At 48.4% G+C, this 26,791-nt stretch overlaps 1 protein-coding gene and 1 pseudogene across 2 annotated transcripts in view; one reads left to right on the plus strand and one right to left on the minus strand.

Annotated features, from left to right (window-relative positions):
• The window catches only part of ERN1 (endoplasmic reticulum to nucleus signaling 1), an 82,863-nt gene that overhangs the window by 24,000 nt on the left and 32,072 nt on the right, over positions 1-26,791 (minus strand). The window contains exons 3-10 of the mRNA XM_079903998.1: positions 12,754-12,787; positions 11,596-11,668; positions 10,233-10,305; positions 7,978-8,100; positions 4,342-4,443; positions 3,284-3,545; positions 1,954-2,032; positions 487-652 (exon numbers count right to left, since the gene is read on the minus strand). Of these exons, the coding sequence (XP_079760124.1) occupies positions 487-652; positions 1,954-2,032; positions 3,284-3,545; positions 4,342-4,443; positions 7,978-8,100; positions 10,233-10,305; positions 11,596-11,668; positions 12,754-12,787 (912 nt within the window). The remainder of the gene's footprint in view (positions 1-486; positions 653-1,953; positions 2,033-3,283; positions 3,546-4,341; positions 4,444-7,977; positions 8,101-10,232; positions 10,306-11,595; positions 11,669-12,753; positions 12,788-26,791) is intronic.
• On the plus strand, positions 23,056-23,724 carry LOC307177148 (large ribosomal subunit protein eL43-like; annotated as a pseudogene). Its single transcript has one exon. The product of its transcript is annotated as a large ribosomal subunit protein eL43-like (transcript).

Consider the following 26,791-nt stretch of genomic DNA (forward strand, 5'->3'; position numbering starts at 1 on the left):
GACCCTTCACCACCCTCAATCCCTCCTGGGTCTTCCACCCTTTCCTTCCCCAGCCCCTCCTGCCCACGCCCACACCAACTCCCAAGTGACTCCTTCCACAGAAACTGCCTGTTTTCTTAACTCTACGTGGATATACCAAGGGTGCTGACCTTGCACAGGGTCACTGTGAGAAATAAGGAAATATCCTAGAATGCTGACTGCCAGTGCCCGGCACGCCCCAGACATCCAACATGTGTCAGGTCACTGCACAAAGTTTACACTATTTAGTACTGGAGTTTTGGAACATTAGACAAATGATTTTTGAGAACTGACTTGGTAACACAGCTAGCCTGTTTATTTTCCTTGGGGGTGAAATATTCCAAGGTCTGAAAGACCAACTTGGACATGAACTGAGCACAGAGCTGAGGACTGTTAACTAGCAATGTCGGCTCTTGGCCACCAGGAGGCAGCACGGCGTCACCACGGCCACGAGGAGCCAGCTCTTACCGATGAGCAGCCAGTAGTTGTGCAGGTAGTTGAGCTTGCTCTTGCCTTTGAGCCCAGGGTCGAACTTCAGGTCCGTGCTGGGTGTGATCACACACTCCCCTTTGTCCCCGATGGTGACACCGTCGGTCTGGGGTCCTTCCAGCAAAGGAAGGGTGCTGCCTCGGGGCTGGGAAGACAGACTGGAGTGAGGCTGGGGGTGCCCACGTGGACAGCAGTGTGCCTGCAACTGTCCTAAGCACGTGGTCCTATTGTGGGGCTGGTCAGGAAGGCAGAGCAGGACTCCAAGGCCCCAAGAATGGGCAGGAGCAGCCCCTCCCTCAGGACGTGACAACGCTGAACTGAAAATTCGGGGTACTTCCCTGGTGGTCCAGTGGTTAAGACTCCAAGCTCCCAATGCAGGGGGCTTAGGTTCGATCCCTGGTCAGGGAACTAGATCTCGCATGCTGCAACTAAGACCTGGCACAGCCAAATAAATATTTTAAAAATAAATACATAAATAAAATAAAATTCCGATGTCTTTTATTTATTTTGGCCACACCGCGCAGCACGCAGGATCTTAGTTTCCCGACCAGGGATTGAACCTGTGCCCCTTGCAGTGGAAGTGTGGAGTCCTAACCACTGGACCGCCAGGGAAGTCCCTCGGACGTCTTTTTAAACGTGGACATCTCTTTAAATGTGGGAACTGGGAAACAGGAAGGGTGTGTGTGGAATTCCAAGAGGCTACTGTGAGAAGCAGATATAAGGGAAGGAGTTACACATGATACAAGTGACCAGGGTGGGAAACCTCTAGCCACGAGCCCGGTGCTGCCTCGGGCACCGCTGGACCCAGGCAGGCGCTGCCCTGACACGGGAGCAGAGGACTGGCTCACTGTGAAGACAGGAGATGCCAACCAAACAGTTCAAACGTCATAAGGACCAAAACGGCGGCTGGGACTGTGATGCCTCAGACACTCAGAGACTGAGCGCCTGAGGCAAACTGGTGAGGTCCCAGGAGGCTGGACCGGTCACGAAAGGATGGACAGGATTTGAAGAGGAAAAAAGGAACACGGGAGAGCATCTGAGGTGTGAGGCGCAGCCTGAACAAGGGAACTCTTGGAACTCAGGGAGAGGATGGACAGTGCAGCCCCACAGAGACACCAGCCGTGTGGCAGTGGACGGGTGTCGCGGGGCTGGCCTGAGGGGAGCGTGAACCCCAGCTGGGGAGTCTAGACTTGAACCTGAAAGCCAAGGGGAGCAACCGGGGCTTCCTAGGCTTAGGAAGCTGCTTTAGTCACGTGCATCTCTTCTCATGAGGTACTGACAGACGTGGTACACGTAGGAACTGTTTCCGAGGATGTTAAGATCTGTGTCCTGCATTCTCAACTAACAGGATGTTCATATATAATTCATTCGTTCGTTGCTAAAATGGCACACGAGTGTTTCGGAGGCTGCATTTATGAGCCCCCCCGCCCCGCACAGTGGACTCACCACAACGGCGACCCCCTCGTGTACCATTGAGGGGGAAGCGTAGAGGCTGGTAGAGTATTTCCCCACATACAGGGTGGGCCTAGGAGACAAACAGATACATGCATTCCACTGTCATTTAATTTCTGGACCCCACAAAAGGGGGCTCTTTGGAGAGAAGAATCACAGCCCCGAATCCCACTCCTAGGAGGAAGCACATTAACTCCCGAGGCTCTCAGTACCAAGACAGGGTACTGCCCTGGGAACCAGGAAAGCGGGACTGCGGGGCCCGCTGTCACTGATGCCTTCGAAGCGTGCACAGGCCACCTGCCTGCCAGCCGGGGTTTCCTCATCTGCAAATGGCGGGGCTGCGCTAGCTCACCCCCGCGACAGCCTGAGGCAAGGACCACGAGCGACGATCACCCGGGAGAGACTGGAGGCTTGTAACCATGGCACAGCCTCCAAGACGGCCCGACCAGGGTGCTCTGACAACTGAGCTGCCACCAGAATCCCCACTGCAGTGTCTTGTGGGTCGTAAAGATTCTAGAGGTTTTACAGAAGCCCTGAGAGAGTCAACTGCTCTTATCCAGGGGATGCACAGGAAATCCCAAACCCGGCGAGACTTCCCGCGGGTCCCTGTTAGGGGCATCGAGGAGGGGATGGGATCTGGCTTTGTCCGTGGTTGTCATCAGCGTGACAACGCGAGGCTGCACGTCCAGACCCTGCTGGTTACTATCAGTAGCCAGCCTGGGCTGGGTCACCTGCTGAATTCTCTAAACCTCTCTCTGCAAACCACCTGACATTTGAACGGTGTCGTAAATTCAGAGAACATTTCACACTCACCCGATCTCCTCCACGGCTCGGCAAAATGGGCAGCTGAGGCCCAGCAAGGCTGAGTGACCGAGTTACAGGCTATTCACAGGTGGGGATGGAGAACACGAGCCTGTCGAGTCTTAGACACCCCCTAACACTTTGGTCTTGATTTTTAAAGCAAATACGACTTACAGTAAAATTTCAGAGAATAACAGAAAGTTAAAAAATAAATACGTCTCTCATATTCCCACCACCTGAGATAGATCCAGATCGTACTACAGTTAGACAAGGCAGTCTCTCTCCTATGCCCACCCATAATTTTAATGTATTTACTATTGGAGAATCTGAAGCGTCCAGGGGTGTCCAGTTCTTAGATTCTGAGGTTTCAGAACAAGCCGTTCTTGCCTCTTTATGTTCCTCACGGCTTCAGGGACGCCGGCCCCGAGCCCTGGTCCTCAGGTCATGGTACGGCTCACTGCTGCTACAGCACCAGAACACCAGGGCCACAGCCGCCCCCTTCTGCCCTGAGTCCCCGACTCACATCAGCTTGCTCTTGGCCTCCGTCTCCTTGGGGAACGGGTACTTCCACTTGGTGATGCGCCCCACCTCCCCCGACATGAAGGTCAGGTAGCGCAGGGTCTCCACAGCGACGTTGATGTGCATCACCTTCCGCAGACCCTCCCGCTGCCAGATGTAAAAAGCCACCACGGGGGAAGCATAGTTTTGGATCCACAGGACGTCCCCAGATTCACTGTCCACGGTCACCACCAGCCCATCGCCATTGGACACAAAGTGGGACATTTCTGTACAGATCAGATAAACATAGCGTGTTGAGTCTCACCCAGCTTGCGACCACATCCTCTACTCCCCTGGCAAGCTGCAGCCACTCAGCTAGAGGAAACAAGCCTTCTGGAGTGTTCTCAGATCGCCTCCAGACAACTCCGCTGGCTTCCAGCGAACTCTCTCAGGCCCTACGATAGCAAGACACTGAGAGCTGCCGGGTTTATAAATATAAGACAGGGTCACTCTCTCACGTGGTAATGTTCTTTCTTCACTTGGTAATAGCATTCGATTCAATTAGTGGGATTCAACTGCTGAGAAGAAAGGAAGCAATGGAGGGCCTATGAATCTGGTATTTGATAGCAATCATTTCAAACTACCGAGCAAGCTGAGAGTCCGGGCTGACCACTGCCACTGCCCACGAGTGACCGCAGAGGAGGTCTGTCAGACTTTCGGGTACCAGTGCTAAGATGGGAAAACTGGCCTTTATGTCACAGGCTGATGTTTAATTCTGCTTCTGCTTCCCATGGGCTCGTAGTTACTTCCTCCTGGGACACGGAGGGACTCAACAAAGTGTGCCCTCCCTCCTCTCGGGCTAAACTCGCCACCATTTTACCTGGGTTCCCTCCACACTTCTCGCCCAGGCCCCTGCCTTCAACACTGACTACTGAAGTATTTACTACGAGTCCACGGAAGTCCAGAACCTGGTGACCAAGAGTGTCTAAAAAGGAAATGCAGCTTTCTGGAGCCCTCGTTTCCCCACAGGTCACAAATACCCGCCCGACCTCACCAAGCCACCGAGGTGCTGGGGGAACTTACTATACTCCACGTCGTCCTCGGGCAGCGCAGCTGCGTAGTCAAAGTAGGTGGCGTTCCACCGGAGCTCGCGGGTTTTGGTGTCGTACATGGTGATGGTGTACTCTGGGGAACACACACCAGCCCGTTACCTGGAGGGGCCACGGCACCTGCGGAGGTGCTGACCTCATCTAAATTATAACAGACGAATCCTCCCTAAATGGTGTGTAAGAAAACCCAGGCCATCCATGTGGAGAGAGACGGGCCACGTGGAGGAAGACTGGAGTCCCAGACGCAGGAGCGAACCTGGCCGACAGCAGGTGGAGCACAGACAGGCCGCCCACGCTGTGCCCTTCAACTCGAGACTCACAGGATCATGAGCGATGTCTTGGTGTTGTTTTAAGCCACTTAAGTTTTCGGGTGGTTTATTATACAGTATAGCAATAGACAGCTGAGATGAGAAACCGTTACCCAGATGTGGGATGGTGCCGTAACAAAAACCTGTAACGTGTGGCGTTGACCTTGGGAGCGGGTGGCAGATGGAGGCTAGAAGAGCAGTAAGGAAACTGCTGCTGGAAGCTGAAAACGATGACCCAGGTTAGGTAGTGGCAACACAATTAGTAGAACTACTTCTTGCAGTAACTTGGAAAACAGAAAGAAAGTACCTAATAAACTCGTGGATCTGTCTAAGGAGATTTCCAGGCGGAATGCAGAACACGCCAAGTGGTTTCTCTTAACTGCGTATGGTACGACGCAAGGCAGATAAGCGAAAGAAGAAACCATTCAGTTTTCAAGCTGAATCTAGAGGAACTACAGAGGGTCCAGGACTGATGCCCCAGCTGGAAAAGATTCTCAATGTGAAAAATGGCCTTAAGGGCAAAGATCAGGTTCAGGTGCTACCAGTAAAAAATGGCTCTGGGGTCAAGCTCAAATCAAAGATGAGGCTGTAAGGCCCTCCTTTGAGGCCTCAGAAAGATTTAAGGTGGTCCTACATAGACCCTCTGCTAGGTAAGAGGGTTCTAAGAACCGTAAGAGTGCTGTCCCCTACCTCAAAGTAGAGAGATCTGTGGGTATAGCTTTAGATCTAATGGAGTAGACTATAATTTGACACATGGGAAGCCCACGAAGATTTTTAAGGGAGTGATACCAGCATGGACCAAAAAAAACAGAGACAGTCAAAAATGGGGGGAAAAAAAAGTCCTCTTTATCCCCAACTTTCAACGGACAAGGAACAGATTGAGAAAGCTACAAAACCCTCACTGTTTCTGAAGGAAAAGAAAGGACTTCTCAGAGGGGAGGACCAGGCTGCTGAGAACAACACACTGGGGAACCAATTCCAGAGGGCAAGACTGGGCCCTAATCAAGGAATCTTCAGAGTAGGGGAACCTGAAGACATGTGCCTGGCTGGATTCCAGAATCACGAAGCACCAGTGACTGCTGTGCGTCTACCCTTCCCTCCCTTTCTGAATGGAGTATCCAGTGCAACTCTCCTATCTGTGTCTATGCTGGAGGGGAGATAATGTGTCTCCTTTGATCCACAGGTCTCCAGATCAGAAGCCTCGCCCACTTCCAAACCAGATACAGATCAAAAGCTGCTGGATTTTGAGCCCCATGCTGTGGCTGGACTTGGGGAGTCTTGGGAAGGGGTGAGTATATTCTGCATGTAGGAGGGTTGTGAATTATTGCAACCAGAGGGAAGCCTGTGGTGGAAGGTCTGAAAAGATCACCACCATCAATGCTCCCCCATCCCTGTACCTCACGTGACAGTCTTCCCACCATGAGGCTGAGTCTATTTCCCTACCCCTTGGTTCCGGGCTGGCCCCGTGACTTGCTTTGACCAACAGGCTGCAGCAGAAGTGAAATTCCAGGACTTCTGAGCCCAGACCTTAGAGGCATTGTAACGTCCACTTTTCTTTTTTTTTGGCCGTGCCTCACCGCTTATGGAATCTTAGTTCCCAGACCAGGGATTGAACCCAGGCCCTCAGCAGTGAAAGCGCAGAGTCCTAACCACTGGACCACCAGGGAATTCCCGCAACGTCCACTTTTACTCAAGAGGAGAACCCAGCTGCCATGTAAAGAAGTCCAGGCCATCTGCATGGAGCTGAACCAAGGTCCCAGACATCTGAGTGAGCCCAGCCAATAGCCTGTGGAGTGGAGGCCATCCATCCCTGCTGAGCCCATGGACTTGTGAGCAGTAAAATGTTGGTGTTGGAAGCCGCTAAGTTAGGGTGGTCTGTTATGCAGAGACAGATAATGGAAACAACAGATAGCATTACACGCCCACACACACACACACACACACACACCACACACACACGCCACCGGACGCCAGAGCATAGCCTGATTCCCTCAGACACTGCAATTCTACCTGATAACCAAGCAATGTTTATTCCTGGGTGAAGATGGAACCACTGTAAGGCTTTACTTGATGGACACAGTAAACCAACAAACAAACCCTAAGTGGTCACTACAGTTGGAATACTTGATATTTATGGGGGATGGGGGTGAGTGGAGAGTCCTGCGGTTTCACAGAGACCCTCCCCTGTGATTACAGGAGAGCTCAGCCAGCCTCTAGGGCCCAAGATTATCAGCCTCACTCGTTTTTAGAAAAGCACTGTTTTCCACAGCACCTGAAGGAAGGTTCTGTCTCTCTTTTTCTTAAGGCCTTGGCTACCTGAATGCTTAGACCTAAGTTTAGTGCTCAGTTGTAATGACTGCATCTTAGGTTTTGGGTATAATCTTTCCATTCTAAATGTTTTCTTGCTCGCTTCCCCTTTTAGCTCTATTTTAGCCGTCCATGCCACAGTTTTTATGGAGTAGTGGTATAGGTCGGGGGCTGCACACGTGAAATGAGTAAGGCAGATCCCTGGAGGAAAAGGCCCCCACCCATTCACTCGCTGCAGCCTCTGAACACCTGCTACGTGCCAGCAACACGCCAGGTGTGGAGACTCGGCAGGCGAACAAAACCAAGTCCTGCCCTCAGGAAGCCGACAGTCTAGCAGGGGAGGCAGAAAACACGCACATATGATTTAGAAACATGTAGTGATGAGTGTTGAGAAGGAAGGGGCTCTGGAGGGAGGAGGTGGGAAATGGTGCCGAGGAGGAGGGCGCTGCTGATGCCTGGGAAGGGCCGCCGATGGGCGGTGTGAACCGCTGTGCGTGCCGAGCACGGAGAGCTGTGGTCCCCAGGCAGTGGGGGAGCTGCGAGGCGGGGAAAGGCTTCACGGAGAGGGAGGCTTCTGAGCAGCGCTGGGAAGGAAGAATGGACGCCGGCCGCACAGGCAAGAACGTGTGTACCTGGTAGAGACGGACCCCACTACTCCAAGTTTAAAAAAATAGCACTGTTTATTCTGGGACCTGATTGGAAATGTTTAAGTGAGGGAAATGCAGCGGGGGAAGAGGCAAAAGAGGTAGCGGAGGCATCAAGGGGGCTTTGCGGGCTACGGTGCGGTTTAGACTGGAACCCTCAGGCACTGGGGAGCCACCGGGCTGGGGGGCGGCTCTTATAAAGGGGAATGACATGGTAAATCTGTGTGTGGACTAGACAGCTCTGGCCAGCTTCTAGAGAATGAAGCCCGGAGGCAGAGACCCACGGGGAGGCTACTTCAGGTCCTTTTTTGCATACAGGCAGGTTGTACATGATAAAAGCTTCCTTCTTACCTGTTCGCCCAAGATACAGAAGAGAGGTTGATGGGCAGAGACTATCCGCAAAGGCCGATGACAAAGTCTGCTGTTTCTCCCCGGTCAGGAGGTCAATGACGTACCAGATGTCCTGCTTTTTACCTGCAAGGTCACAAGGACACGCTGTGGTTTACACTCGCCCAATATGGAAAAAAAACATCCCTGCCAAACTAGCAGCTCAAGATGTTCTCTGCACTGACAGACAGGCCTGAAATTCTTACGATGTCAAACACATTTCTCTGTGGCTCCAAGGGTGACAAGGTTAATGGTAATGTGGAGATAATAAAACTTCTTGGACCACTGGGTCTTATAACAACTTAATAACCTAGTCATGGTATAAAAATTTCTCCAAGCCTAATAATGTAATAACTCACAGATTTTATTGCTCTGATGAATGGCTTTAAATATGAAAAATCTGGCCTGTAAAGGCAATCCTTTTCCCATAGACTAGGATCTATATAAATCCAGAAATGTACCCAGGGGTTTGTCTCCCTGGTAACCATCATTCATATATCTCAGCGTCCCTACTAATGAGCCCTCATGTAGAGAGGATCTACGGTTACTGTTTCTAACTCTAATCAGCTGGTACCTGTGACTGGGCAGTAGAGTTGGTGGCAACCTGGTGCTAATGAGGCCAAAGTTATCTCGACCGTGACCCCAGCCAGTAAGTGACTCCCCAGCCACACGCTATACTCCTCCCCTCATTCAGCTGATTAAAAGTTATAAACAGGTGGACAGCATAGCCAAACAACACGATGAGGAAAGCTCAAAGCGTATGTATCAATACCTATGGTTATATACACCAGACCATCCTAGTAAGTTCCTGAGAAAGCTGCTTTATCAACACAGGATATTATTACCACTGCGATTTCAAGATAAATACAGCTCCCACCTGAAGGTCAACGCCTTCACCGTGATGTGCACGTCTCTGTCTCGTAAGGCTTGCTTTGTAAGACAAGCCTTGTCTCTTGTGTCTTCCTACCTTATTAGCCAAGTTTCCTATTTCAAGGGACTCTTGGAAGCACAGTACCAAGATGCCAGGAAGATCACAGGGCATCAGAATTTGCTAAAGCTACGCTTAGTTCTAACAGAGGTAGCACCCGTCCGAAACTTGTCTGTGGGTCGCAACTTCCCGTTCTCAAAGACCAATCTTAATATGAAAAAGATCTGAAGACAGAGAGAAAACATCACCAAACGGCTGTGACCAGGACCCCTTTCCATCTGGCTTGGCACCCTTCGGGTTACTTCCAGGACCATCACAGCCTGCATAACTCAGCTACCCCTTTAATGGATGGATCGGCCAACGGCCACAACTCTAAATGCACCCTAAGTGATGAACTGCTGGTCAGAGCTGGAAGACCAGGCAGAAAACAGTGACACGGAGGGTGAGGAGATGTTCAGAGGGGCCCGGGGCATGGCCCAGAAGACAGAGGAAGCCTGTGCCGATCACTTCCTCTGCATCCCCAGGCTGGGGGCTTCCTCATTCTGAAGGTGTGCAAGGAAGCAAGAGCCCCGGTCTCCTTAGACAAAAACTTAAAATCCAGCTTGGGCCTGCGCTCGAGGCCCACAAACACACATAAAGCTCCCGAGGCATGAATAGGCAATAAGCACTTTAAGTTCCTCAGAAAGCAAGCTGCTTTATAAATACGGGATATTATTACTACTACGCTTTCAAGACAAACACAGCTCCCATTTGGGTTACAAATGCATTTTTATTGACATTTTGGCAGCAACATGGTAAAAGAAAAGCAGCTGATCTGATGCTTTGAAGATGTGACCCCTGTAGGTACGAAGGCAGCTTATCTACGCAAGCTGTTATGTGCTGTTTTTAATCCAATATTCTGATAGCAGGAAATACTAAGAAAGCCCTATAATTAATAGGCAGAGCCTGGCTTCCCTTTCTTGGCTCAGACGATGGTATTCACTTTAAATTTCATCCAGTTGCTTCTGAGTACGTTGCAAGTTGCAATCTGTAAATCGCAAGGGTAGGTCAACACAGCAGCTAAAAGCTTGTTAAATGAGTAACCTAATGGTGTCAAGTCTGCTCCCAAGTGGGGGGAACCCTTTCTTAATAGGTCAGCTGATCCTGGCGTGAACCAGCACAACCAAGGCAAGAAAGACCTTTCCCAGAAGGGCCAGTGGGGGAGTGACTCTACACCTCTCTCTCAGACACGCCACTTTCTCAGATTCTGGGGTTCATTTCCAAAAGGGATCAAAGTTTCAGGAACCCTTACCCATGTAGAGAATTCCATCTGAACTTCGGCACGGGGATGCCTGCACCAACTCTGGGATCGTAAAGGGAAGTTTCTTTAAAAAAAAAAAAGGAAAAGAGAAAAAAAAAGTTAACCAAGTCTTGTGCAATTATTACAATTTCACTGCACAGTTTCTGTTACCCAATTCTGCTAAAAGGGAGGAGCACTGTTGATGGTAGATGGGAGTTTTCCTAACTGGAAACCAGGGAGAAGGGGCACCCCAGGCTCCCCTATCCACTTTGGACAAGCCCTCAGCTCCCAGGTTCTGGGCATTAGAAACAAGAATTCTGTTACTTGACAAGCCCCTCAAAGTCTCTTGTCCAGAGCGCTCCTGGGGATGACACAAACCTTCTCCGAAAAGACATACAAATATGGAGGGTTATACAATCTTTGAAATTCTAAGGGGGGCGGGCAGGAAGAATTGTCCTGTCTTGGAAAATTGTCCCAGAGCCGGCTTGACTGAATAGAAAATGCTCCTCAGAGAGGGAGTGAGCCATGAGACTATTCTGAAGAGAAGCAGCCTCGGTGCCCAGCTGAAGCCTCGAGGGAAAGGAGAAGTCATCACTCATGGGCAACACAGGAGTTTGAGGCAGGAAAAGAAGTTTTGGTGTTTTCTCTAGCAAATAATTCTCTACTGAAAAACAGAAGAGAATTGGGTCTTTTGGTACTAAAAGGAAGTTATGGTAGGTGCCAGGAAAAGAAACTCAGAGCAATCCACATGTTTCAACTGCATTTCATCATAAAACCGATTCTTCTGAGTCTACAGCTGACATCTGACAAGTCCTTTTGGTTAACGTTTGTTTCAGAATACTTTATTTTTGGAACATTCTGTGTTCTTGAAACCGTTCCACAGATACCTGCTTCTACGATGCTGTCACCTTTCTCTCCAAGAAAGCAAAGATTTCTCTCGAGCTTTAGTAAACAGAACTTTAAATAACCAACAATGTGGATTTCCCCATCATCCCGGTGTTTAAGCCTTAGCAAAGGAAAAATGCCACGGAGAGGCAGTAACGACTGGGTTTCCCCCAGATGTTTCTGAGGATCAGAAAGTCGTTGCAAGGTTTCCAGTCTGGAGCCTGGCGGTGTCTGCTGAGCGCCTCCTGAGTGCTGGCTGAGCCATGAGAACCTGCTGGTTCAGATCAACGTTTCTGAACTCTGAGCTGTACGTTGAAAAGCTCACTGAGGAAGCTGTGAAAAGATACTGATGCCCAGGCCCCAATCCAGACCACCTGATTCAGAATCCCCAGAAATTTTTTTTTAAGCTCTCAGGTGATCTCAACGCACAGCTAAATTGAAGGTCAGTGGTCTAGAGCCTCCGGAGTAGAAAGCAGCTAAATATACTCACCGTCAGGCCTTCATTATTCTTGCCCCCAAGCGTATACAGGCTGCCATCGTTGGGATCTGGGAGGAATGCAGGCCTAGAAGTTAAGCAATAAGTATCAGTGAAAGATTATAGCCCAGGGCACAGAGTAAAATACCAAAGCCATGCAAAGCCATGATTGGTGAGGTGGGGGGAGTGGGGTGTGTGTGTGTGTGTGTGTGTGTGTGTGTGTGTGTGTGTGTAAAACAATTCCATCCACTGCTCTTTCATTTTACCCACAGATAATAAAATATCCTTCTGGTGCTCTATACTATACTAGGGTGAAAAAAAAGCAACCTACAAAGGAAAACCAGTACAAAACCACAGAAGACTAAATCATCATTCCGTCAAGGCGTCCTGGATGAAGGTAAAATAAGTGAAAAGGACCCAGCAAGTCTGCTTTTCAGTTTCCCAGTCAGCTGCATATAGAACTTCAACAATTAATATTTAATAGCATGGCATGGTACGTAAACAGGGAGAACAAATCTGCCTTTGGTGTTCCACAAACATTCATTTTTAGGAGGCAGTAAAAGCAGACTCTGAAAGCTTGACATGAGAAAGAACCTGCCAAGGGGATGGGTCAAGGTCTCATCAGTAGCTTCCCAGGAAGCAGGTTCAAGGTGCTCTTTTGTAAAGTTAACCTGCTAACGACTGAACTACGACGCACGACGCAGTCACTCAGAAACCCCTTGCTGAGTCTTTCCTCTAATGCGTTTATAGCATCATTTGAGGCTCTTGGAGGTGCTATCCAACTTTTACTCCAAAACACACACTCTAGTAGCAGGTCACGTTCCTGTCTCCTCTCCACGGTTAAGCACAGTGAAGAGGGAGAGATCTAAAGACCCCTGGGCCCTCCTGAGGACTTGGGAAGCTTAAGATCAAAACTCGACTTAAGTTACATCTCAAATAAGCCTTTTTAATACCATTGCCTTCCCACCCCGCCTCCCAGGGAACTGACCATCCTCTCCCCAACACAGGCTTCTTTCTTTCAAAGCACCTGTAAGACTTCCTATGTCTCAGTCACTCTCATTCTACCTTAAATTTATGCATACGTGTACTCCCAGCAACTAGCTTCGTAAACACTGACTGAATAAAATAGAAAATGAATTAAAGGGAAGTGCTGCAGCAAATCAGAAAACTTACTCTTCCACGTGTGTTGGAACCTGCAGGACTGGATCTGTGCAAAAGAACAACAACAAAGGCATCGTCAGACAGACGCTAAAATATCAAGATTCCTAGAGTTCCCAGGAACACAAGATGGACCGATAAATTTATCTACATAACGTACGTGAAGGCACTTTAGAAAACTCACACACAGAAACACAAATGTAAGCTCTTACAGCTGTCGCCGAGATTGGAGAGAGGCCTGAGAGCAGAAGGGAACTGCTGTCAGGAAACGTGCCTCTAACTTGGGGGATGGGCATAGAAGGAAACACTGGTGACAACCCGCAGTGGACAGTGGGTCACAATGTCACTACCTGACACGTCAAGGACTTCTAAAACCTAAATCATCCCTTGGTCAGATGCCTGTCCTGCTGCGAGATACTCCCACTGGGAAAAGCAAAACTGTGACTTAAGAAGCAATGTGGCTGTTGATGAGAATTTGACTGGATGGTAGATGGTAAGTACACGCCTTTGGGGCAGGAATACGGCAATTTTAGAGCCTTGAGTGTTCATTCTTCTTGATTCCCTTTGATCCATTAATTCCATTTCTAGAAAATCTAGTTTTAAAACAACACAAAATGTGGAAAATGCCTTCAGTACAAAGATCCTCACAGCAGCATCACAAATGACCTACTATTTAGTGATATGGTTAAATTATGGGCTGTCCACTTGGTAGGAAATTAAGGCTTCTGAAAGGGCTTATAAAGTTTAAAAAACTGTATCAATCTTTATACTGTTATGTTCAGGAGAAAAGATAACATTGTACCTAGAGTATTAATGCAGCTGAGGAGAAAAACCTTCAATATGCATTAAAAAAAAAAAAAAACTACATGGAAAGGCCAAAAAAAAAGAGTGGGAACTGTAAGTTATCTTTGTTGGAAATAGAAATGACTCGCCCACCTTTTCTATATGGCCCCAAATTTCTACTCAAGTAGGCATTACTTTTGAAATCAGAAAAAAAGTTTTTTCTCCAAGTCAGTTTTAATATTTGCAACAGTCTAAGTGGCAGAATTTCTCCCTCCCTAGATTCTCCTGGGCACAGATCAAGAGGGTGCTCCCAATTCCGTGGGGTGGACGGAGGTGGGAGAGAGAGGCCACCGACACTGCTGTAACAGAGCTAAATCCCCAGGCACAGGACCGCACGGCGATGAGGCATTTCCAGCCATCAAGACCCCACCGGCTACAGGCCACGCTGCCCACAAGTTCAAAGCTGGGGGCGAGGACGGCAAATACTGTGATATGATTTTGGACACCGGCTCTGCTGATGGTGACAGGCAGCTGTCCAATTCCCTGGGTCAGCCTGGATTCTCAGAGGAAGGAAAACTCTTTCAAGCCTTATCAGCTGTTGATTTTGCTTTACAAGTCCGGCTCTGACACAAAGGCATATGGGTGTTCACCACAACAGAAGCGCAGGCACCACGTGTGGTCTGTGGGCAGCGAACAAACAATTCATTAAAACCAAAAGCATTTCGGGAAACAGGAGGAACTTTCAGTCAGAAAGCACACGTTTATTGTTCCCACTAATCGCCTCTCGGTATACTCTCACAAACAGACTGATGCAAGAGACAGGAAACGAGGGCACACAGCACTCACCCTACTGAAACAGTCAGGGAGCAATTATAACCCCGCTCCTCCAGCGCAGCCCAGAAGCCGTGCACGCCAGGGACAGCAAGAAGGCATGTTCCAGAGCAAACACAGCAGGCAAGAGGGCATCGGTTTTGCTCACTTCAGCCACTTAAAGGTATCGCAGATCAACCCAGATGAGGAGGACACTACCGAATCCCAGCCATTCGCCAGAAACAAGCCGTGGAGACCAACGGGATCTCGACTCCTGTTCCTGAGCTTATCTTTGCTGGACAGTGTTTGCTCACGCTCAGGGTCTCGTCCTCTGGCGCAGACTTTCCTGGTTTTCTAGAGCTTATTCACGGCTCACCTGACACGGAGGCCTCAGGTCCCAAAGTGTGCCCTGCACCAGAAAGGTTCCAGTTAAGACACAGGCCACCAGCAGAAGCCAGAGAAGGATGGGTAGACACCTACATGGGTGTTGAAGAGCCATGCTTCCTCCTAGGCTTAAGGGGACATGAACTCCAGCAGGGGTACCTTCTCATCCATTCATAATATAGGGCCCCTGGAATAAACATCTGCAGAGCTACAGGCCACGTCACAGCATGACTGTTAACACAGCTCCGATACACGCAAGCAAATGCGTAACCGTGACCTATTCCACTCATGTTTTTCCCTTAAAGAATCATCTGAACCTGCACTTTGCTTTAAAATACTACAGGGGAAAAAAAAAAATCATATGGGAAGGGGGCAGATAAGACAAAGAACGGCAGCCTGTTGACAAATGTTCAAAGATAGAATTGACAACACTGGCCTGTCATTTTACTCTTCTCTCTACATATGCTTGAAATTTTCCATAACAGAAAAGGTTAAAAGATAAAAATATTTGAAAAGCCAGCAAAAGGCACCATCTGAAAACGTGCACTGAAAGCCTAACACGAAAAAGGAGTTGTTTTGGATTTAATAATGAGAACTGGTATCAGGCAAGATTCTTGCTCTTAAAAAAAAAAAAAAAAAATCACCCATGTGAAAAGGAACAGTGGCCTAACCCTAAGGCTATAAACAAACACTGGTACAAAATAAGCCTCTCTACCTATAGGGGACTGATAAGGATAAAAGCCATCTCACAAAGCTGCTTTACTTTCAGAAGGAAAAAAAAAAAAGGGGGGGGGGTTACTTTACAAGTATAAAAATGGGTGTTATTCAAGGTAAAGGTAAAGATATCAGAAGAGGAAAATAAAGCTGAAATCAGTGTTTGGTCTCCAAGATTAAGACAGAAACAGATCTGCGCACTGCTCCCCTGGGAGCAGCCACTGTACTCGGTTCCCCTCCAGGGTCCATCCAGCTCAGACCTGAAACGGCACAACCTTTACTCTTGGAGAAACCTGGGTGAGGTCAGGTGACACTCAGGGCTCCTGTTTCGTGCGGATCGAATCCTCCTTTTCAATCTGAGGCAGCAATGACTTAAAATAAATGTAAACATCCTGTATCTACAAAAGAAGTGAGTTTTCGTCTTTCCAAGAATACCTTTCTCGCCTTCATCCTCGATCCCATCCTCTCTCAAACCTCACACCTTCTCCCTCTGCGCTGGACCCCAACCGCACTCTTCACTCTGCTCCCTTCTTGAGCTCTCAGTCCATCAGCAACAACAGCTCTACCCTTCACCCCGCGGGCTATCCCACGTGCCTGCTGCCCCAGCCCACGGGCTTCATCCCTCCCCTCCTTGAGCCTCTCCACCTCCTGGCCTCTGTGGCCCTTGCACTGCACTGATTTTTCACTCACCTCTCCCTCTCTCTCTCTCCCACCCACTCCTCTCCCCTCTCCTCCCCACTCCCTACTCCAACAGGGAGGAACTTTTCCAGGTTCTCCCCTCAGTTCTCTCCGAGAGCACATCCACCTCTGTAGCTTCAACCATAACCACAGTGGGGAAATTCTAGGTCCCCATCTCTCGAGCTCTTCTTTCTGGACTGACTGGACATTTCCACTATCTCCTGCCAGCACCTTGACGGCCACTTGTCCAAATCACACCCTCCATCTTTCTCTCCAGACTGGTCTGACTACCCGATTTTGTTAACGCCATTCTCCTAGAAGGCGGGCAAGCCTCAAACCGTTCTGTTGACGCTCATTTCTCCGCCAGCACCTGCCATGAGAAGCCAAACTCCGTGGTCTATTCCATCATCCTGTTTCCTACTCACAGCATCCCATCCCACAGCATCCCTTCCTACTCACAGCATCATCCTGTTTCCTACTCACAGCATCCCTAGGAGAAAAGCGCTCCCTTTTCTCCTAGTCCGTGTGCCCTTTGGGATCAGAAAGACCTATGCTTAAATCCTACTCCGCCAAATCTCTCTGAGCCTCAACTTCCTCATCAGTGAAGAGAAAAAAAGAAATAGAGATAATAACACCAAACTCATGCAGCATCTCCGTGTGGATTAAAGGTTAAATATGTGTTAAGACTGTAAGTCAGTGCCTTGATAGAGAAGAGTGATCCTTCTGAAGACGTAAATCAGATTATGCTTCCCTGCCACTCACAATCCTCTGATGGGTCCCATCTCACTCAGTAGAGGCCGATGTTCACACAGCGGCCTACAAATCCCACACAACCCCACCCTCCCACACCCACCCTGGGCCTACAAATCCCACACAACCCCACCCTCCCACACCCACCCTGGCGCTCTCCGATTATCTCCTCCTCACTCTATTCTGGTGAGGAGGAACGCTGGAATGCCACGCTGGAATACAGGGTATTCCCGAGTACTGCCAAGCCTGCCCCTGCCTCGGGGCCTTTGCACTTACTGTTCCCTGTGCCGAGGTCTTCGATCAGATGTCACCATCTCAGAGAGGTCTTCCACGACCATCTCCTGCCCCCCAGGATTCCCTACCCCTCTTCCCTGCTTAATTTTTCTCCATGACACTGACCACCTCCAAAGTACTGTGTATTTTGCTTATGTTTTTAAACGTCTGACTTGGGCCACTGGAAGATCCAAGGGGGCTGGGATTTATCTTTCGCTGCCTGCTATACCCCCAACATCTAAAACAGTGCCTGGCGCACAGGAGCTGCTCAGTATATTTACTGAATGGGGGGGCAATCGATAAATGTTAGTTTCCTTCCCACTTCCACTCCTGCCCTGCCTGGATATCCATTGCTGATCACTTCTACAATCCAGCAGCTCTGCTCTATCAACCCTCAACCCAGAATCCACCTAGCAATCCCCTTTCCTCTGCCCAGGCTTCTGAGCACTGCCGAAGAAAACACTATAATCACGTGTGTGATACCAAAATACGTGTATGGCCAGCTGGGCCCCATGTCATAGGAGATATGTTTATCTACCTACTGGTTGGCCTCTGTTCCCCGTTCCTCACAGCTGGTGTTTCAGACCTTCACCCCTTGCCTCAAGGCTCTTTCCTCTCCGCACATGACTCCCCTCTGTGGCACAGGGGAAGTGAGGGGGGCAGACCGGGTTCTCAGAAACTTCCTACCCCTCACCCTCCAGGTTTGCCCAACCCCACCCTTCCCTCCACATCTCTATAAAAGGACGTTTTCACCTTCATGTTCACAGATATTTCACACTCACACATCTAAAGCCCCCAGACGGTATCCTGTCTCCAGGGATCTTCAAATCCTTCTGGCTAACTCCTTCCCCTCTGCCTATAAACACGCCAAACCCCTGGGGTCCCCTTGCCTCCTTTGTACATGCTCCCCGTTCTCTCCTAAATGCATCCACTTTAAGTGTACAGTTTGATGAGTCATGCTGCATGGCTTGTGGGATTTTAGTTCCCCGACCAGTAATCGAACCTGGGCTCTCGGCAGTGAGGGCACAGAGTCCTAACTACTGGACCACCAGGGAATTCCCTCGATGAGTCTTGAAAAACATGCACATCCACGTAGCTACCCTCATGATCAAGATACAGGATATTTCCATCACCCTGAAACATCTTCCCATATCCCCTTAGATTCAATAACCTAACCCCCACCCCAGACACCACTGACAGATCTGTTATGTTTGTTCTAAAATTTCACAAATGGAATTCATACAGGAGGTTCTCTTTTCTGTCTGGCTTCTTTCTCTCTGCATCATGTTTCTGAAATTCACCCATAATGTTAAGTGTATCCGTTCTTTTTTGGTGCTGAATAGTACTCCACTGTATGGGCATACCATCAATTGTTCATCTGTGGATGGATGTTTGGGTTATTTCCAATTTTGGGCTGGAAAAACATGAATAAAGCTGCTAGGAACATTTGCGTACACGTCTTTGGACCTATATTTTCATCTCTCTTGGGAAAATACCTGGGAGTAGAATGACTGAGCCATACTGTTTACGTCTGACTTGACAAGAAACTGCCACAGTCCTCCAAAGGGGCCGTGCCTTCCCGCCAGCAATGTGTACGTTGTCTAGAGTTTTTTATCTTTAAAAAAAATTTTTTAACACACAAAAATCAATTGATAAACACGTTGATATCAAAATTAAAAACACAGTATCATATACAGTTCTTAAAAAAATACTTAGATGTAAATCAAACAAAAGAGAGACAAGACTTATATGTTGAAAACTTCAAAATGCTGATAAGAGAAAGAAAAGATCTAAAATGCAGAGACATACCATGTTCATAGTATAGAAGATTCAACATAGAAAAGATACCAATTCTTCCCAAACTGATATACAAGTATAATGCAATTCCTACCAAAATTCCAGAAAGATTTTTTTTTAAACATCTTTATTGGAGTATGATTGCTTTACAATGGTGTATTAGTTTCTGCTGTATAACAAAGTGAATCAGCTATACATATACATATATCCCCATATCTCCTCCCTCTTACCCTCCCTAACCCACCCCTCTAGGTGGTCACAAAGCACCGAGCTGATCTCCCTGTGCTATGCGGCTGCTTCCCACTACCTATCTGTTTTACATTTGGTAGTGTATATATGTCCATGACACTCTCTTCGTCCATCCCAGCTTACCCTTCCCAGTCCCCGTGTCCTCAAGTCCATTCTCTACATCTGCGTCTTTATTTCCGTCCTGCCCCTAGGTTCTTCAAAACCACTTTTTTTTTTTGCCTATAGTTTTTAAAATGTTGATTCCTAGGTCTTTCCCCCAGGAAGTTGATTCTGTAGGTAGAGCCAGGGAATTTGAATTTGTAACACATGTGAGGTGATTCTGACGCTGAGCCGTACTGGGAAACCAACGCTCGGGATCCTCTGTTTCACCCTCTCACTTTCCATACCTTTCTCAAGGCGCTGCTCTCTGGCCCCTACCCTCAGGATAAGGTCACAACTGCCAGTGTCAAGTTCCAGTGGCCGAGTCTAATAAACACTGACAAATCCTTCTCCCACGTGACATCTGGCAACATTCTCCAGGAGAGCCCCTGACCCAGTCCCACTTCCAACTGCTTATGGAGTCTCTCAGCCCCAGAACCCGTCATCCATCCTGAACCTGCTCCTCCTTTTGCATCCCCCAGATCGGTTCGTTGACCCCACTTCCACCCGGTCACACAATCTGGAACCTCCGAGTTCTCCTGACTCCCCCCACCTTCTCTTAATTCTAACCCTCTCCCATTCAATTAGATCCTGAGTTTTATCAGATTAGACCTACTAAACGTTTCTCAAAAATCTATGTCCTCCTTTTCCTCTCCTTCACCAAAATGTGGCAGTCACCACTTCCCACGGGCTCTAGGCAGCCTCCTAACCAAGCTCCCTGTCTCGGATCTCTGCCCTTCAGACGTGCACTCCACCCACCGCCCGAGGGCCGACAAAGGCAAATCTGTTCTCGTCTTTCCTCCACGTAAAATCCTACAACGGCTCTCCTCTGCCGACTGAATACCTTCCATCTCTATGGCTCAGGTCAGAGGTTCCCAAACTTTCTGGGTTCACAGCACCCTTAGTGTCTTGGTAATTTCTTCACAAGGCCCGAGGCCAAAAGAAATACCTAATGGTTCCATTTATTCAGTGGTTAGGTCCAAACGACTGGAGTATTTAGGGCCTCGCAACTTAGAGGCCATGTGGAAAAAAATACTACTACACGTAAACTGAAAGAGAAACGTTTATTTCATTCTTAACCATAATTACTCACTAGTGGGATGTGTGTACCTGTCGGGCGCTGCACATATTCCAAATCTTATACTCTTGTTAGACACAGCCACTCTCATTACCATGCCATGTTGATTTCCAGGTGGTATTTGAATTGTATCACAGCCCAAAACTCAGCTGTGCAAAGACACGTCCTTGAAAGGCAAGCAGCGCGATCTAATGCTGGAAAGTACTGGCTGCCTCAGGCGTGGTGTTTGACACTGTGCAGCGCTGCTGTATTTCTCTTAAAAGTTTAAAACTACCTGCAGTGCCTCGAGAGCTTGCCGGGGCTCCCAGGGCCCCTCCGCACACAAAGGAACCGCAGGCCTTAAGCATTCAAGGCTCTGTAACACCTGGGCCCAATTCTTCTTCGTCACATCTCCTCCCCAGACTTAGCCCATGCTGTCATGTCAGTCTCTGCGCTCACCATGACCTGCCGCAACTCCGTCCATCCACCTCTGCTTGTCCTTCAAATGCCCCTCTCTCCAGGAAATCAGAAACTGAACGCCTACTGCACTTGGTATGTTCTTTTTTTCTTTCGGCTGCCACGCCGCTTTGTGGGATCTCAGTTCCCCGACCAGGGATCAAACCTGGGCCTCCTGCAGGGGAAGTGTGGAGTCCTAACTACTGGACCGCCAGGGAATTAATTCCCTTGGTAAGTTCTTATGATGCACTTACCACATTTCTCAGGTGACAGGCACTTAATTGCATGTGGCCTCTCTGGTTCTCAAAAATCTGGGGGCTGGATTGAATTTTAAGCACTGTGTAGGGCAGGGACTATCTATTTTGTTTCTTGTGAAATACACACAGGCAAGTGCCTGGGGCTTATGACGGTTCAATGAATAATCAGAGCGTGAACTCCTGTGTAAGTGCTGCCCGGGTCTTTGCTCCCCTCATACTTAGCAGGTAATCCTGTCTGCAGAATGAAAGGAAGTCGATAACTTAAGATATCCAATACTGCATGTGGGATATAATCATTCTGATAAGTTTATCCTAAGGAGAAGGACTTTTCCACACAGAAACCTACATGATAAAAGCCAAAAAGAACTGCCCAGGTGTAGCTCTGCTTGTTCACTCACATTTAAAAATTACTTAAATTTATGGGAAAAAATGATACGGCATTTGCTTCAAAATGATGGAGGAGGGGGAGGGGGACGTCATGTGTGGACCACCACTGAAGCTGGGTGGCTGGGTGCATGTGGCTTTCTTACTATTCTCTTTACTTTTGTGTGTTGAAATTTTTCTAAAATGAAAAAAAAATTTTAAGAAGAGAAGCTAAAAAAAAAAAAGAAGCTATTTAAGGAATACCTTTCCAGGGGGTTGAAAAGAAAGGCCTGTTCTTCCTGCCCACCCTCAGCTGTAGTATAAATCTTGAGAGCCTGATCCTACAATGTCACAGGGCTGGAAGAGAGAAGAGAAACCCAGGGGACGAGCAAGATGGACCCGGTCAGCACTATTTCAGGCTTCCCTAAACACAGAAAAATGCCTCTGATGAAGTCAACCACAATTTAAATAATTGTCTCAAAGCGCAGTTTGGGACCGACAGCCCCTCTCTGGAGGAGACGCTGGGCAGACTTACTTTCACGTAGGAAGGGATAAGATCGCTTTGATTACAGAAGCTGCCAGAACAGGCTGCCCATCTGACTGGAGCTCAAGGAGCCCTACGAGATCATTCTCTTCCCTTCCCTAGATGAGCATCGATATTTCTGGAACACACTGCTTCTCCGGAGGAATCTAGATGGGCACTGGCTTTACTGCCCTGCTCCTCCTAACCTCTTCTTTCTAAAGCACAACCGCCCAGCTGGCCCCGACACACCTGGCATTTAAAACCAGCTCCCTCTCTGACTGGGAGGCCTCTCCAGGTACGAGTAAGATGTCGTGACACAGCTAGAAACGCTGCAAACCAGACCCTTCTAAGTGCACGTCCAGCAGCGACCAGAAATGTTTTGGGTTGGCCCTCCTGAAAGGTATTTAAGGACCAAAAGACCACAAATGAAGTCCCAACTGCTTTTATGCTCCCTTTAAGCATTCTCGTACGCCAAATATTTCAGAGCCTCGTTCCTTCTGCGAGCAAAACAAGAAAGGTGGTTGCGTGGTAGGGGTGAGACCTTGGAGAAGAAAGGGGTGGAAACTTTGGGAGGTGGTGTGGTGGGCACTAAGGAGGGAGCAGCTGGAGGCTTCTGAGAAGAAGAGAAACGTGGTACAAGTCTCTGAAGGAAGGTGAGACAGGCAGGCACCAGGGGACACAGTAGATGAGACAGAGGAGAAGCAGCAATCAAAAGGGTACTGAGGAAAGCAATGCCATAACCCCAGTAAGAAGGTCTGAGCCAGTGGGGGCAGGGGGGGGTGGGCGGGGAGGGTGGTGGGCAGGAACCACACAGGAGGGGAAGAAGAACGTCAACAGGACTTTGTCCTGATCAGAAAAATGAAGTGCAGGAAAGGAATGAGTTAAAGAGGACATGGAGATTTTGACCCTAGCTGATGGTGAAACTAGATTGGTTAGTCTGAAGGCAAAAGCTGCCACTTCCTCAAGAAAATGCTTAAGGGTCGAATACTGTTTTCTTATAAAATTTATTGGTAGAAACAAGGCCATTCACACACACACACACACACACACACACACACACACACACACACACACACACACACACACACACACACCCCCTTAACTCAAAACCTAAGTATCCCCAATATGGTTCATGCACTCAAGTGAACTAATCAGGGAATCCTCATTTCCTCCCTCCAGAGGGAAGGAACTTTGGTTACCTGCGCCTTGAACTCCCCTTAAAGTTGTTAGGTCCCAGTTGTAAGGTGGCAAGTCTCAAATGTTCCTCGAAGTTCAGCTTTCTTGAGGACAGCATTTTAAAATAGACATCTAGCTCTCTGGGCTTGGACCTAGGTTACGGCGACATGGCTAAATGCACCAAGAAGGTCGGAATCGTGGGTAAGTATGGGACCCCTTACGATGCCTCCCCCAGGAAAATGGTGAAGAAAATTGAAATCAGCCAGCACGCCAAGTACACTTGTTCCTTCCGTGGCAAAACCAAGATGAAGAGACGAGCTGTGGGCATTTGGCACTGTGGTTCCTGCCTGAAAACGGTAGCTGGCGGTGCCTGGACCTACAATACCACCTGCCATCACAGTAAGGTCTGTCATCAGAAGACTGAAGGAATTGAAGGACCAGTAGAAGCACCACCATTTGAAATGTTGCTAGCCTATGATGCACAGGTTAATTTATGTAACAAAAATAAATAAAATAAAATGGACATCTAATCAGAAGCTCCTAAAAGCCACAGTGAAATTCCAAATCTCATCAGAACTGGGGGAAGATGCTATGAGTTTTCTTGCAGGGTAATCTCTGTAAGTCACCAAATGTCATGTGTGATAAAGACGATCCTGTAGAAATACCAACGTCACCTGAAAAACCACCCATACCAAAGGCTGTCGAACTCTATGGTCTTACTCATCCTCCCCTCAGCAGAAGTAACTCAGACCTAAAAAAGCACACGGCGTGCTATAACCAGCTGTGAAGGAATTAAAACTATAACCAAGCGTGAAGGAGGATAAGACAATTTAATGCTTGGGACTAGGCCCCAGTGCCTCTCAGGATGTCACTGACTTCACAGAATTCATTCTTGAGCCATGAATTGAGCCATGATGATGAGCAAGAGAATAGTAACGAAGTCACAGCCCAAACTGGCCTTTTACTGGGTGCTTCAACATTCACAACTGTCTTCCGATACATTGCAAGCAATGCTGCAGAGAACCCCCGCTGGAGCTGAAACCTATGCTACTGCGTGTGATGACTGCTATTCATAAATTCATAAGGCCCTCCGGACGGTGAGACGTATTATTCTGAAGCAAATCCCAGGTGTGTGGGAGGGACGTGAATGGGGGTACAGAGAAACGAGACTGGGTACCAGCTGGTGCTTACTGAAGCTGAGTAATGGGTACAAGAGGCTTCGTTATATAATTATCTCGATGTTTGTATATGTTTAGAATCGTTCGTGATAAAACATGAAACACAAAAAAGAGAAAGAGAGAAAATACTTTTTCAAGAGACTCAAACGCAGAAACAGGCCTCCCTCACAGCCCCTCTCAAAAACTTAATTTTCAGTCCTCTGAAACAATGGAGAACAAATGAACGCCTTTTTTGTGCTTAAGCAATGAGGGAGAAAGGTAGTGATGCATATCTTAAGCCTAGAAAATTCCTTAAGAGAAAACAGATTAGAACTACTAATGAAAAGTCATCCCTTTCACAACCTCCCCTTCTCATGCTTCCCTCACACCTCTGAGGGCAAATCTTGGACTCTTCAGGGGAACGTGTGCACCGCCTGAAGGACAGGACGGAAAACCAACTGCAGAAAGTCACAACAAGCCATGTGCAACTCAAGATCAGGAACTGGAACCTTCCATGACAGTACATCCTGAGGAGGCAAAGCCCAGCTTCACCTGTTTCTCCGGGTTACCTGGGACCTGAGTCAGTGCTGGGTGTCTCAGAAGTTTACTAGAGCATCCCTCGCTGTCCAGAGACCCCACCCTCAAGGAATTAGAAGTCCAGTAGGAAGACAAATGTAAAAAAAATTCACAGCAAACAGGAAGTGTCGTAAGAGAGGCTTCAATGAAATGCCCCCGGAGCTCGATGAGGGAGGCTCTCACCCCGCAGGAGTCCAGGAGGTAAGATGTGAAGGGGGTCTTAATGGATAAACAGGGGCCTGCCCAACACGGCAGGCTGCTGGCAGGGAAGGGACATGAGCAAAGGCCCGATGTCTCCGAGACCTGGAGAGGATATCGTGGCGGCAACAAGCAGCTGAGGCTGGAGAGGGGGGTGAGAGCCCGACTGGGAAGCCCGACTTGCACGTGTGCTAAGGAGCTCAGACTCCACCCCGGGGTCCAGTGCTTCGCAAACTAACTGTGGTGAAGGGCCAGCTGTTGAAAATTCCAACCCACCATGGACGAGGCTAACGCTCCCTTTTTGTACTTCTCGTGGACAAGGAACAGGGGTGGGAAGACCACACACGGAGTAGCACCGCTCCAGACAACACCAAGTGCATTTCAGCAGGGGGTGCAGCACGGTCCAGGTAATCTTTCTAGAGGGTATGTCCAAGGGCTGCGTGCTGGGTGAATGGGAGCATAAGGCAGGCAGCAGGGATGGCGGTCAGGAAACTGTTATGTGGATCCAGGAGGTGGATGTCGAGAGCGGGGCTGAGACACTGGCAAGGGGGACAGGGAGAAGTAGTCAGATCTGGGAGACCCTTCACGAGTCCAGGGGACAGGACGTGGTGACCAAGGGGCAGAGCGTCACTCTTTTCTAGCCTGGGTGCACCATGACTGTCAGCACAAGTAGGAACTGTGAAAAGAGGCACATGGTTTTAGAAAGTCATGTGGGAAGATTTTCTTCAAGTTTCAAATAACTAATTTTGTTTTAATCCTTCCCACATAAGAAATCTCCAATATTAACCATTCAGGGGACATCTCAGGAGTCTAGACCTGTCTGGCTGGGAGAGCAGCATATTTTTATAGTTAGTAAAGAATGGTTCTAAATTAGATCCAGTCCAGGACTTCCCTGGCCGTCCAGTGGTTAAGATTCCGCATTTCCAATGCAGGGGTCGCGGGTTTGATCCCTGGTCGGGGAACTAAGATCCCACATGCCAAGCGACGCAGCCAAAAAAATAAGTAAGTAAATAACTAACTAAATAAATTAGGCCCAGTCCTCCATACCTACTATTACTGGAAAGGAGATTGAAGGAAATGGGAGTGGGGTTGCTACAGAATAAGCCGCAATTTGATGAAGATTTGAGAGTCAAACTTAGCATTAACTAGTATTCCAAGGGGCGTGTAAGAAGCCCTAAACCGGCCGTGGCAATACCGAAAAAAGTCCTTTAACTCCACCAAGCCAAGGCAAGCTTTGTAAAACGAATCTAACACAAAACATGACAGCAACATTCTCAGTTTGTATTTGGGCTGGGAGTGCAGCAATGAAACACACTCAGCCATGTTCACTGGTGACATTTCAGAGACAGACAGTGGTGCTGCTACAGTTACAAAATCACAGCTTAGAAAGGTCACACCTAAGGTAAAATGCCAGGACTCAAATTAGTTTCTGAAAACAAATACAACTCGTTTTCTGTACTAAGTGTAGTCTGCTGCTGTGGTGTGAGACATCTCCATTTCTGGGAACAGCGACACGTGTTTGGTTGAGGAACAAAAGCACCTGCCAAAACCACTCTGTAGAAAGAAAAAAAAACACTCCCAGTCTGTTGGCCCCTGAAAAAAGTAAACAGTTAGGAAACCATGAAGTGGAATAACAGGTATATATTCTACAGAACCCCAGTTTGATGACTTAAAGGGGTCTGTTAGCATCGGCAAGTTTCTTCCATTTGAGTTT

The sequence above is a fragment of the Stenella coeruleoalba genome, assembly GCF_951394435.1.
Source record: "Stenella coeruleoalba genome assembly, chromosome: 19".
Lineage (NCBI taxonomy): Eukaryota > Metazoa > Chordata > Mammalia > Artiodactyla > Delphinidae > Stenella > Stenella coeruleoalba.